This window comes from Orbicella faveolata, unplaced genomic scaffold, assembly GCF_042242905.1.
Source record: "Orbicella faveolata isolate gen_17 unplaced genomic scaffold, um_ofav_v1 contig_35, whole genome shotgun sequence".
NCBI classification, from domain to species: Eukaryota; Metazoa; Cnidaria; class Anthozoa; order Scleractinia; family Merulinidae; genus Orbicella; species Orbicella faveolata.
Genome location: NW_028301564.1, coordinates 10,052,799 through 10,065,000, shown reverse-complemented (window position 1 = coordinate 10,065,000; position 12,202 = coordinate 10,052,799). Strand labels below are relative to the sequence as shown.

The following is a 12,202-nucleotide window of genomic DNA, read 5'->3' as shown; positions in this document are numbered from 1 at the left end:
ATGATGTGTTCCGATTTAATGATAATTACATGTTCTGTTCATTCAGTGTATCTATACAAGTGCTGGATATCAAGAACAGACTGTAGCAGCTGTCATATTGATGTAGAAGCTGACACAAATCTTAAATGTGGCTGGTGCAAAGTCGGTGTACCAAAGTGTTTAGTGCAAGAAGCATGTAGTGATGTAGGGGCCTGGATTCCATACACATCACGCTGCCTGACCATACCTAATATAACCAAGGTATTGACACTGTCCAAATGTTACAACTAACTACAAGTTCACTTAGAATAACTTAACCAGTCATTTTATTAGTTTTTTTTTTTTATTTAAGGAGCACTTTTAAGAAAACAATTATTTCATGAGTGTGTATATGCAATGATAGATAGCCAATGGGTTGGCTATAATCAACATTCATATTCAACAAGCGCAAGTTGAATAATTACTAAAATGCCCCTAAAGTATAGAAAACTGAAGTAACATTAAGGTGAAAATGAAAAAAAACAAAAAACAACAAAAATTGCATGCCTGTACACTTACAGTATTGTTCAAAAGTAGTGCAAACAAATTTCGACAAAATTCCTGGCTTTTCTTGGCTTTTCAAAGAAATTTCACTTGAAATGATATTTTGAGGAAATTTTCCCACATTTTTGTGATGCCTATTGTTCTGGGCTGCGTGAATTTTCGAATGATAATTTGCTGTGCGTGATAATTCGTTGCGCATTTTCGAGTGATAATTCACTCCTTCCGAAAATTCTCCACAATTTTTCGAACAATAACTCATTGTTCCCAAAAATGCGCTGCAAGTCTTCTTACGATCTTCCATTCATCGATAGGCTAAAAGCTATGAGTGAAATACATGAATGACCTCTCTGAAGATCGAGCGCAAAAGAAGCCATTTAAGTCTGCCGAAATACCATAACAACTCCACGAACTGTTAGCTATGAAACTCACCTGGGTTATTTCATTTGGAACACTCAATTACTGACTTAATGCAAAACCCCAAAACACCACCCAATACACCTTAAAGTGGGTTCCCTTAAGCTATCTATTTATGGGGCCAATGATTTATCATTAAAGTGGTTTGGGTCATATCTCACTGGAAGAAAACAATATGCGCATATAAATGGTTGCTGTTCTACCAGTAAGCAGTTGTTACAAGGAGTGCCTCAAGGATCAATCTTAGGACCCATTCTCTTCCTATTGTTTGTAAATGACATCCCTTTAAGTATACGTGATTCAACACTGGATGTTTATGCTGATGATACAACTCTATCAAAATGCTCTAGCTGGAAGAATGTTCCTCATCTGACACAGGCTCTCAATCAAGATCTCAAACGTTTAGATGAGTGGTCGGCACGAAACAAAATGTTTATTAACTCTCAGAAAACGAAGTCCATGCTGGTAACAGGCAAACGTTTGCGGAACCTTGTCGCCTCTACCTCAATAGATATTAACTTGAATGGAAGTAATATTGAACATGTTACTGATTTCAAACTTCTTGGGGTAACGTTAGATCAGGATCTTTCATTTAATCGCAAGATTGAGGAGTTATGCAAAAAGTTGGCGAAATGTATTGGACTCCTTCGTCACATAAGTCCTTATTTGAAACGCAATCAATGAGACATGTACTACTCTACGATCATTAAACCTGAAATGCTTTATGGTAGCATGGTTTGGACTTCTTGCAGTAAAGAAAATCTTTTGAAAGTCCTGCGTCTTCAAAAACGTGCAGCTAGAATTATCCTCAATGCCGAAAGAACAGCACCTTCTGTCGGCTTATTTAACACCTTAAAGTTCCCTTTTATGCTGAATCATATATAAATCGATGCGCTCTAACCTACAAAAGGCTGAATGGCAATACCCCAGAATATATAAATGATTTACTTATCAGAAACTCTGACACTCATAGTAGATCAACCCGTTTTTTTGTAATATAAACTTAATGTGCCTGTGATTTAAGAGAAGTACTGAAGGGGGTCGAGCGTTTACTGTGCGAGCCACAAAAGAATGGAACAAATTAAGTGTGGACATCAAACAGAGTACCAGTGTAAAAAATTTTAAGTGCTCCCTTTTTAAAATAATTTTAGATAATTAAATTCTTAGCAAATTATTCCTGTAAATTTTTTTAAAAATTTATAAATAATCACATTTTATAAATATTTTACGATGTATGTAGGCTTAATTATTTCATTTTAATTATTTTTAATATTGTTATGATTGTTACTATTTCTTTCTTTTTCAAATTTTAATTTTTGAGGGCCATTAGGTTATCAGTTTTATTACTGTCAAATGTTACCCTCGTAAAATAGTCTTACTTACTTACTTACTTACTTACAGTTCTGATAAATACAAGACTTGAAATGAATCACTGACTACACTTGCCAAAACGCCATTTTTACAGCGTGTAGAACCACACGATTTTTCACGCCAACCCCAGTCTCTGCAAGGCCTTGCATTGTTTGCTGCCATAGCAACCGTTCGTGACCAGGAATCTTGCACTACGAATGAAAGACTAATGAAGAATTTAAGCTACGAATTGATGTTCTGTGGCAGATATACCATGTTCGAGAAGACCAGTAAAGCTGTCTACAGATGCAAAAGCATTCATAGATCAGCAGATGTGCAAAAACGGCGAGATAAAAAGCTGCTAGATCCAGAAGGAGTTGGCAAAACATGGAATTACCAAGAGTTCGTCCGCCACGCGAAGGTCTTACCACCAGCAAGGCAAACTCATAATAAATTTTAGAAACAAATCGTGGTTGCACCACTGTGAAGGAGGTCTTCCAGAATTGTTTTTCCTTGTAAGTTTTAGAGTCCCAAAGAATACTACATAGGCAATGAAAATGGAGCAAAGTACACCCAGTATTTTTATAACAAATAACTACGAGGGGGCTGGGATTGAATAAACAGCAGCTGCAATTCTAGTTTTCTATAAAAGTAAAGAACCTAAAAACTTTTATGTTCAAAGGAGGCTTCAATAACCATTGTTTATGAAGTTTCGGCTGTATTGGTGAATGGTATGTATTGCTGCCACTTTGCAAAACACAGGAATTGTCGATTGAAACGCATTGTGTATCCAGCTAAAGAAAGGTGTGTTTTGATTGAAAGTTCCTCAAGTAGTTTGTGGCTGTTTGCTGTTTGCTTTAGCGGCTTAATACTCAGAACTGGAGATGTTTTTGTTTTGTTAGTGGAAGAAACTGAGCTCACTGTCTTCATATTACGGTAGGTACATTCTAATTCTCTGTATATGAAACTGAACTCAGGAGAACGAACCTGCTTGAAAACATACATACATACATACATTTTATTTGTTAAAATAATTTGTTTATTTATTTATTTATTATTTATTTATTTATATACATACATACATACATTTTATTTGTTAATAATCTTTCGCAAATTTTAGGCATGTGACTGTATGTTATCCTTTTATATGGTGATTGATGACTGCATACCCTGTTCTCCAGCATGAATTTACAAACAAATACATGAATCCAAATTTATCTTGTGTAAGTTACATGACAGTTTTTTGTCACTATATCGATCAGTCACAAAAAGTTGCGAAAATTGCGCGAACGCTGGTGCACTGCAGTTAAACGCCTTGCAAAATTTCATGTATAGGCTGGTGAATTATCGTTAGTGCTCGTGATTTTTCGTTAACTTATCAAAAATTCAAAGAAATATCATCCTTTGTTATAACAAATTATTGCTCAACAGACCGCGAAATTTCAGTCAAACTTTTGAGCGAACTTTCATCGAAAAATCACAGGAACAAAGAACAAATTTGGGTATTTTTCTTGCATTACTTTTGCACAATACTGTACAATATTTGTAGAGCATGGTATAATTTTGCTCATACATGCCATGATGGCTAAGCCAATGAAAACTCTTGAACTGTATCATCCAATTATCCAGTTTTTAATAATTTGCAGTATAAAACTATTACAGATTTTGCTGTAATGTCCAGATGTTGTTTCTTTGTTTAAAGCGGCTCACAGCAGGTTCCAGCATTTTTCACTACTTGCACTTAATATAGAAAAAATTTACCGTGCCGTTTCTTAATTATAAGCCCCTACGCTGTAATTAAGGGTGTTTTTAGCAGGTCATACTGTTGGTATGGTAACCTATTGTGTTACGAAAATGATAACGTGTTCACCAATGATTGGGCAGTTTTTTGATACCATGATTGTAGCATCAAGTGATAAAGAGTGGTTACAACAACCCGTCAAAGTCTAAGTGCTGGAAACTGTTCTGAGCCACCGTAATGAATCAATGATAGCACAGTATTTCAGTTAGTGCTACATTTCATGGCATCAAATGAAAGCTCTGTTGTTGATAAACAAGTATTAATTATTTCAAGACGCAAAATATGTTACCATGACAGCAGCAGTATAGATCATTAAAAGCACAAAATTTTAGCTTTAAGAGCTCATAACTCAGAAACAATTTGGGGTCCCTCATGTTTTATTACCGACTTACAATTAACTTGTTAAAATGCAACCTTTTGCCAAGTGTAAAAATAATTTTGGGAGAGGGTGAAAGCCACTTGAGAAATTTAAAAATTTAAGGTGGTTCTGAACCCTCCTGCACAGTTTTTTTAAACTTTGTGAAAAGTTGACCCTTGACATGCATATCACTAGTCACTCAAAGCTACATGTATGGTAACTTGTAATACCAAGAAAGTTGTACATTTTACCTTGTTCAGCATTGATTAAGAATTTGTTTAATGCCATAATTGTCATGTCAACTGACAAAAAGTTGTGTTGTCAATTCAAGTACTCAGGAATGCTAAAAACTGCTGCTTCCTTAATTTATAACATGTCTAAAGGTATGGCCATTAGCTGGTCCAGTGGCTGGGGGAACAGAGATTGAGATTCATGGATCTGATCTGGGAAAAAGCTTTGGTGATATTAGAGACTCTGTTTTTGTGTCAGACTTTAAATGCCATCCTGACCAAAGCAAATATCAACCCTCTAGGAGGTAAGTTTTCCATTGAAGCTTTCCAGTGTTAAATCAACAACTTATTCTAACTGATCTGCCCTGTGCACAAAAATTAAAATGCACTGATATTTGTCTGTGTATTTTAACCTCTCTCAAGCTATTCCTGGACAGTCTTTTTCTCTTTTACATGACATCCAAGGGAAAAGCCAATAAAAGTGTGCACTATTAATCATAAGCATGTAGGTGTCAGGAATTGACAACTGCCAGTGGGAATTGAATTAAGGAGGAAAATCTTTCATGTCCAATAACTGTTTAGAGAAATCAGACTTTTTGCTTTTGGAAATGAAAGCTTCTTAGGAGATTTATGAGAGATTCAGAAAAACTAACACACTATCACAAGAATTTTAGTCTATTTTGTAGTGGCTTCTACTATAGACCTTAACGCTTGGTTAAAGTTAAGATGGTTATGCATAGAATATTATGCTTAATCATCCAATCTACCATCCATGATGACGAACATTCCTTTTGGAATTGTTTACAAGAAAGCAGCTTACAATGCTTGTTTTTTTTTGTACCATGTATGTTACACAGTATCTTCTGTAATACATCAAGCAGTGGTCGCCCTCAGTCTGGCACTGTTACGGTAACAGTCAGTAAAATCAAAGGAGAATCAAAACAGCTGTTTTTTTACCAGGTTGGTCTGTTACCTGAACTTATAACAGGTCAAAGACAATTAAGGATGTTCGCACTAATTGTTTCTGCACATCCTTGCTGCACACGCAAATTCACATGCCACGTCATGCATCGAGTGCACACGCTAAGTAATAAAGTGAACAATGATAGGTCAAATGGCCATTGCTATAGCTCTGTCTGGATTTCACGATTTTGGACATTTGGTGACCCCTACTTTTCTTTCCAGAAACAGATTTTATTTACAATTATCTCCACATTGTCCAAAAATGAACAAAAAATCAATGTGGGAAGTTAAAGAAAAATTCAAGATTTCTGTCCACAAGACATCAAATCCTGCCATCTTGTACCTGCAAGGCGTGTTAAACTATGGTCACTAAATGCGAACTTGTTCTTTAAGGAACCTTGCCAGTTGACTAAATTCACTTAATAGGTCCATTTAAACAATATTGGCAGAGGCCATTTCACTTCAAAGATCTAATTGCAATATTTTTGGTCTTACAGAAACTGTGGCCTTATTCGCTAACAAAGCCCGATTTTTTTAGATATAGGGTGTTCTTCCAGGCATGTTCTCTCCAAAACGAAGTCGGTGACCTCCCCTTTTTTTTTACATATCTGACGTAACGAACTCATCATCTTACAGTGGTAAAAGTCTCCTGAAAAAATCAATGTTGGAAAATTTGCGTGCGAACATCCTTAATAGAGGTTTATGTGCATGTATTTGCCAAAGGACTTTTGTAAGTGATAAATCTCAACTTCATTTTGACCGTCCTTTCTATTTTTTTCATTTGACCTGGTATTAAATTGTGCACTGTACAGTGTGTAGTATATGTATAAGTTATATTGCAAGGACCTCACAGACTAAGATTATAGAGAATAATCTTCAACGTTTGAAGTCTTTCCTATTTTTTGAGGAAATGTTATAGTGCCTTTAACCTTTATCCTGAGAATAATGCTCCCAGAGAAAACTTGACCCCATTCCAATATCCCCTTCTGCCCAAAATATGAAATTCTTTTGTTCAACAATTATTTTAAGGTAGTTGAAAGTTTGTAACAAAGTGATAAAACTTTTGAACCCTGATCACTATAATTATTGTTTGATATTTTTATTGCCACTTCATTTACAGAACCCAGAGCCACAGGATTTCTACCCCAAGAAGGGTCCTCAATCTGGAGGAACATTAGTAACTATCACAGGCCTTAAAATGGACACTGGAAGATACATTACAGCCCAAGTTGCTGGACGGTCATGTATTGTTGACAGGATCAGGTAAAAATAGCGATTTGTTCGTTAGCCGTTTGCTAGCCGTTTGGTTTGACCATTTAACAGATATCTTTTAGTGTACGTTTTTGTGTGAGAGGTCACTAATTATCACTGTGAGAAGAGAATTAAAACAATTGAACGTTCTTTTCACCTGCTTTAGGAACTATATGGGCACAATTGAAAACCATATTTTAATCGCAACAAGACAAATATCACCAAGATTTTCTGGCGATTTTCATCTCAAGCGCCTTAAAGCTGCTTTGTTATAATTATGTAGACAAGTGAATCAGTTCTGTTTCTTGGTTAAAGGTTAGCACACACAAAGGGACAAGTCCCTTCATGTGCCCAACAATTTAGAATTCAAACTGGTTTGAATCGAAGGGACAAGTCCCTGTGACTAGTCCATCAAAATCCTTTGTGTGAACTGTTCTTGGGACAAGTCCCTGTGAGCAATTTAAAATCAATGACAGATCCACCTGATAAGATCACATAAGTCCTTATGAGCCCTTTTTCAAGTTTGCAACTTATGGTTGCCAAACACAGGTTTTGCGCGTGCTTTTGCTGATGCAATTCAGCACGTGCACAAGGATTGCAACAACAAACACACTGTCAATAGAGCGATCATTTTATTTACTCAACACCCGCACTATCTGTGCTATTTTTCTTTATTATTGAACGGAGTGTATTGATGGCTTTAGTCTTTTATTACAAAGATATGTTAGAAAAGCTAATGATGCAAAGAACCCAGCAATTCTTAGCTTTTTCTTTGTTACCAAAAGAACCCAGTTAAACGCAGCGCATGTGCAGTTGCTCAAAACATACCCATGCAAGGCATGCAAGAGTTATTATTTTTTTTTTGTGAAGTGTCGGAGATAGGAGCATTCATGGAGCTGTTTACAGTTATGATTTGGTTAATTTGACAAGTTTTTTTGGTTTGGATGTATAGCAAGAAAGAAACTGGGAATTTATGATGTACATGCGATGTTACATTGGTCATAGTAAGATAGCTAAATAGTAAGCCATAAAATGTTTGACTGGACAAACTACAGTAATCTGACACGTCTCCAGATTAATGTAGATACTGTCTTATTTTCTAACAGGCAATTTGATTCATTCTTTAATACAACCCACACTGTGATTGGTGTGATACACACACGCATGCATAACTCCCTCACTCACTGATCACATAGCCCTTCCAACCTCCAAGAGGAATTTTTGCTCAAAAATACTCAAGTTAAATAAGAGACCTTTTTTCATTTTATACGAGTTGTAAGTTTACCCTTTTTACACAACACAACACAACACTACTTCACTGAAAATAGAAAGAAAGAGAAAAAAAACCTCTCTGACACGTTGAAAGTCTGATTGAATTAAATTGCACTTTAACTTGGTGCCACGCAGTCTTCAAAGAACATTTGAGCAGTTTTCATACTTTTTACCTATAAAATATCGGACTGAAATGAATGTCATCAAATAAAACTATTAAACTGTTACTACAGAGACGTAAAAACCGTCCAGAAATGAAAGCTTCTTTTTTGTTTAATATCCTGGAAACAATAGCCGATAACTTGTCAGCTCTAATTGAATTTACTCCCATATAAAAACGAAAGTGTTAAGTTACCATTTGTAACTAAAGATAGCAAACATCTCGTGGGAAAGAGTGGTGACGATTCGTCAGCTCTAATTGAATTTACTCCCTTGTGAAAAACAAGAGTGTCAAATTACCCTTTGTAACTAAAAAATAAAAATATCTCGTTATATTTGCATGTAACAAGAACAAAACAATCGTTATCTACTCTTACTATTGTAAACGTTAAAACTCTTTCAAATCTAAATAGTCTCGTCTCCTCTAAAACATGTCCTAAGAACTAGAAGCGTCAATTCATGACCTCTAATTGAATTTACTCCTTGTGAAAAACAAAAGTATCAAGTTCGCTGGAACAATGGAACAATAGGAGGATTGAAATGCACCAATCACAGCCGACCTTTGTGACATAAATGATACCGTGCAATCAGTCGACCTTATCGCCTGAAGAAGACTAGCAGTAAGCATTCGAAACATCGCGATCTACATCTCAAGTGACTACATCGTGAGACAAACGATAATACACTTTATTATCAAGTTACCTTTGTAACTAAAAACGAAAATATCTCATGCCATTTGCATACTACTAACTCACGAACTGTTTCAAACCTCAAGGCTCATCTCCTTCATAACTAAAATCCTCATCCTAACCCACAGAAAATGTCAAAGTAAACCCAATATATGAATACTTCCTCCTCTTTTATAGAAGAATAAATATGCCGTTCTGAACTGTATTGGGATCAAATCTTCTCACATACCATTTACCTTTACAACACGAAATTTGATTGGCTGTTTATAGTAGATCCAATCTGATTGTTGTGACATACATACATCTCTCACTCACTTGTCCATTGTCCCGTCCATAACATACCCGACGCGCCGACTAAGAGGTATCTTTTCAAAAAAATAACTCAAAAATTGAGACTGATTGCTTTTGCAGAAACTTGCGGATTTCTAATGATCCAGTTGTTAGAATTTCAAGAAATTTGGCAAAAAAAATAGTTCAGATACCACGTGAACTATCTTTACCAAAAAACTGAATTTTGACATAGGGAATTTTTAATAATACAGATCATGCGGTGAAAACGATTTATGGCGAATTACGAAAAGCGTCGATGACAAAATTTTATTAGAACAGTGTTGACAGAAGGGATTTAATGTCAATTCGTAGTAGGCAAATGATGAAAAAATCTAATGACTGGATTTTTTTTAAATAAATAAAAACCATTTTTTGAGCTTTGTTTTTAACCAGTCCTGTTGCCATGGCAACAGCACACGCCTTAGCCAAAATGCGAGAATAAACCCTTCTGAGGTTAACCTTGACTCTTGCAAAAAACTGGGGCCAAAGCATAAATAGTTTAAAAGAAATGGTGAATTAGGCATAGGCACTGTGCTCGGCCACCTTAAAGGCTGAGCTCAGGAAGACAATGTTGATTTTTAAGTAGGAGCTTGGAGTGTCACTATCACAAGAATTCTGGTAGAAGTTCACCTGTCAAAAATTGAAAACTCTGTTATTTGGAAATCAAGAACAAAAAAAACAGTCAAAAGCAGTCAATGTAGCTTAACAATCTACAGTTTCACTGTGCTGATTAATTTCAATGCTCCATTTGTAATCAAATAATTTCAGTTACAATTTGAGAAAGCTGCAGAGTGAAGAAGTGATTCCTTTTGCCCCTAGTGTTTGCTATGTTCCTGTGCAATTACTCCCAGCTTGTAAACACTGCAAGGGACTTGTCACAAGAGCTACATGAAGTGATATAATCCTGGTGACTTGTTCCCTTGTGTGTGCCAACCTTAATGAGTAATGCTAACAGTGCTCATAACATTACCCACCACAGTCTTGTGCTTTTTCACATGCTATCACAGAGTAAGTGCCATATGTTTTCTTTAATTTCCACACAGTACTCAGCATATAAGTGTTAAAATAATGAATGTAAGTACGTACATTTTTGCTTACTTTGTTTTTCAGAAATTGAGCGCAAAGGAGCAAAAATCTTCCTTAGCCGCAAGTTGAAATTCAGTCATTTTTGTGTGCTGGCAGAAATGATAAAAAATCAAGGGGATGTTTTGCTGTGAGCTTTTCAATAGCCTTTTTCATAGTATACTTTGTTATTTCAATTACAATGTAATCCAATGGGGATGCGATGCAACTGTGGGCAAAAACTACAAAATTGCCAGCAATTGCCTCGCATACAAATGTTAGATTACATTGTAATGCAAATGATCACACAAAATGACTAATGCTGAGTACGCTCTAGTTTGATCCATGGTATCCATGGTATAAAGGGAGACACAGTGGCCTCATGGTTAGTGGGCTCAAGTCCAAAGCGAGTGGTCCGGGTTCGAGTCCTGGCCAGGGACATTGTGTTGTGTTCTTGGGCAAGACACCTTGCTCTCATAGCACCTCTCTCCTCTCAGGTGTTTAAATGGGTGCCAACGAATTTAATGCTGGGGGCAACCCAGTGATAGACTAGCATCCCATCCAAGGTGGAGCAGAAATACTCCTAGTTGCTTCATGCTATTGGGACTGGGATAAGCTCTGGCCTGATGGGCCACTAGGCTCATATGCAGACTTAACCCTTAACCATTTCTTATCCATGATATCACAAAGAATTACCCAGGTGTATTTTTCACAGGGTAACAAATACCAGTGTACCATGTGTGATTAGCCAAACTCCTGGAAGAAGAAAAAGAATGATAAGTGCAAGTACAGGTGTCACAATATCGTTTGATGGTTTTACACCAACTGGCCCCAGGGGAATTTTCACATTCACACCTGATCCTACAGTCACTTCAATTGAACCAAATGAAGTATTTTTCAGGTAAGTTTTTACATTGACAACTTTACGAACAGTCATGTTTTTGTCTGATGCTAGGTGACATACAGTCACTTCCTTCTATTGAGCTCACAAAGTATGTTTTTAGTTAAGTCACTTGAAACTGCCTTTATTATCTAAGTTAATAAGGCTTTATTGTTTTATTTTCGTTTTGTTTTGGATTTTGTTGTGTCACATGTAGAAGCTACATGTACATGTATATTATGGACTATTAATTGCACTTACTTAAAACAAAGGAATAAAATCACACCTAACTGTATATGTGGGGCAGTTCTTCTTTTCACATTTTTTCCCTTATAAGTAGTAGTCACATACACCTATATGGCACCAATTTTTGGTACAGGATCCAGCAAGTGTTACATTACTATCGTAAAGAAAACACAGCCTGGTGGTAGTAACCAAGATATAGATGTAAAGGCAAGGTTGACAGAGATACCTTTAAGAGGCTCTTGCACAACTGCGCAAATTACTGTAGCTGGGTGAGTTTGTGTAGTGATGGGACGACTGAATACTACATCAAACTGCTACCTTAAAATATCTTTTCTAGGGCAAATAATTGTTCCTTACCTGAAGGGAACAATCTTTCAGCCTCTCTGTAAAAGCTTTTTCAAAGTCTGTGAGCTTTTTTCATTTCCCACAGTGTGGTAAGGCAATGTTTGATTTCAAAGCTTCGGTTGTTCATTTCACTTAGATTGAATTAAGATGAACCCGGTTGGCTCTTTTGTCCAAAACTTTCTCTTCTCGAGAATTTGTGTAATACCCCAAAATTTATGCTGCTGGACTTACTTTTAGTTCAAAATGTTTTGCATGGGTTTATTTTCGCTGGGGTTACTACTGGAAAGAATTTTGTTTCAAAATTCAAAATGCCAGTGTGGAAAAAATCTG

At 36.2% G+C, this 12,202-nt stretch overlaps 1 protein-coding gene across 3 annotated transcripts in view; it reads left to right on the top strand.

Annotated features, from left to right (window-relative positions):
• Window positions 1–12,202, top strand: part of LOC110057154 (plexin-A4-like) — a 160,904-nt gene that overhangs the window by 74,120 nt on the left and 74,582 nt on the right. For all 3 annotated transcript variants that reach the window (XM_089272848.1, XM_089272846.1, XM_089272847.1), the window contains 5 exons: window positions 47–240; window positions 4,829–4,980; window positions 5,533–5,635; window positions 6,759–6,901; window positions 11,117–11,302. In XM_089272848.1, the coding sequence (XP_089128974.1) occupies window positions 47–240; window positions 4,829–4,980; window positions 5,533–5,635; window positions 6,759–6,901; window positions 11,117–11,302 (778 nt within the window). The remainder of the gene's footprint in view (window positions 1–46; window positions 241–4,828; window positions 4,981–5,532; window positions 5,636–6,758; window positions 6,902–11,116; window positions 11,303–12,202) is intronic.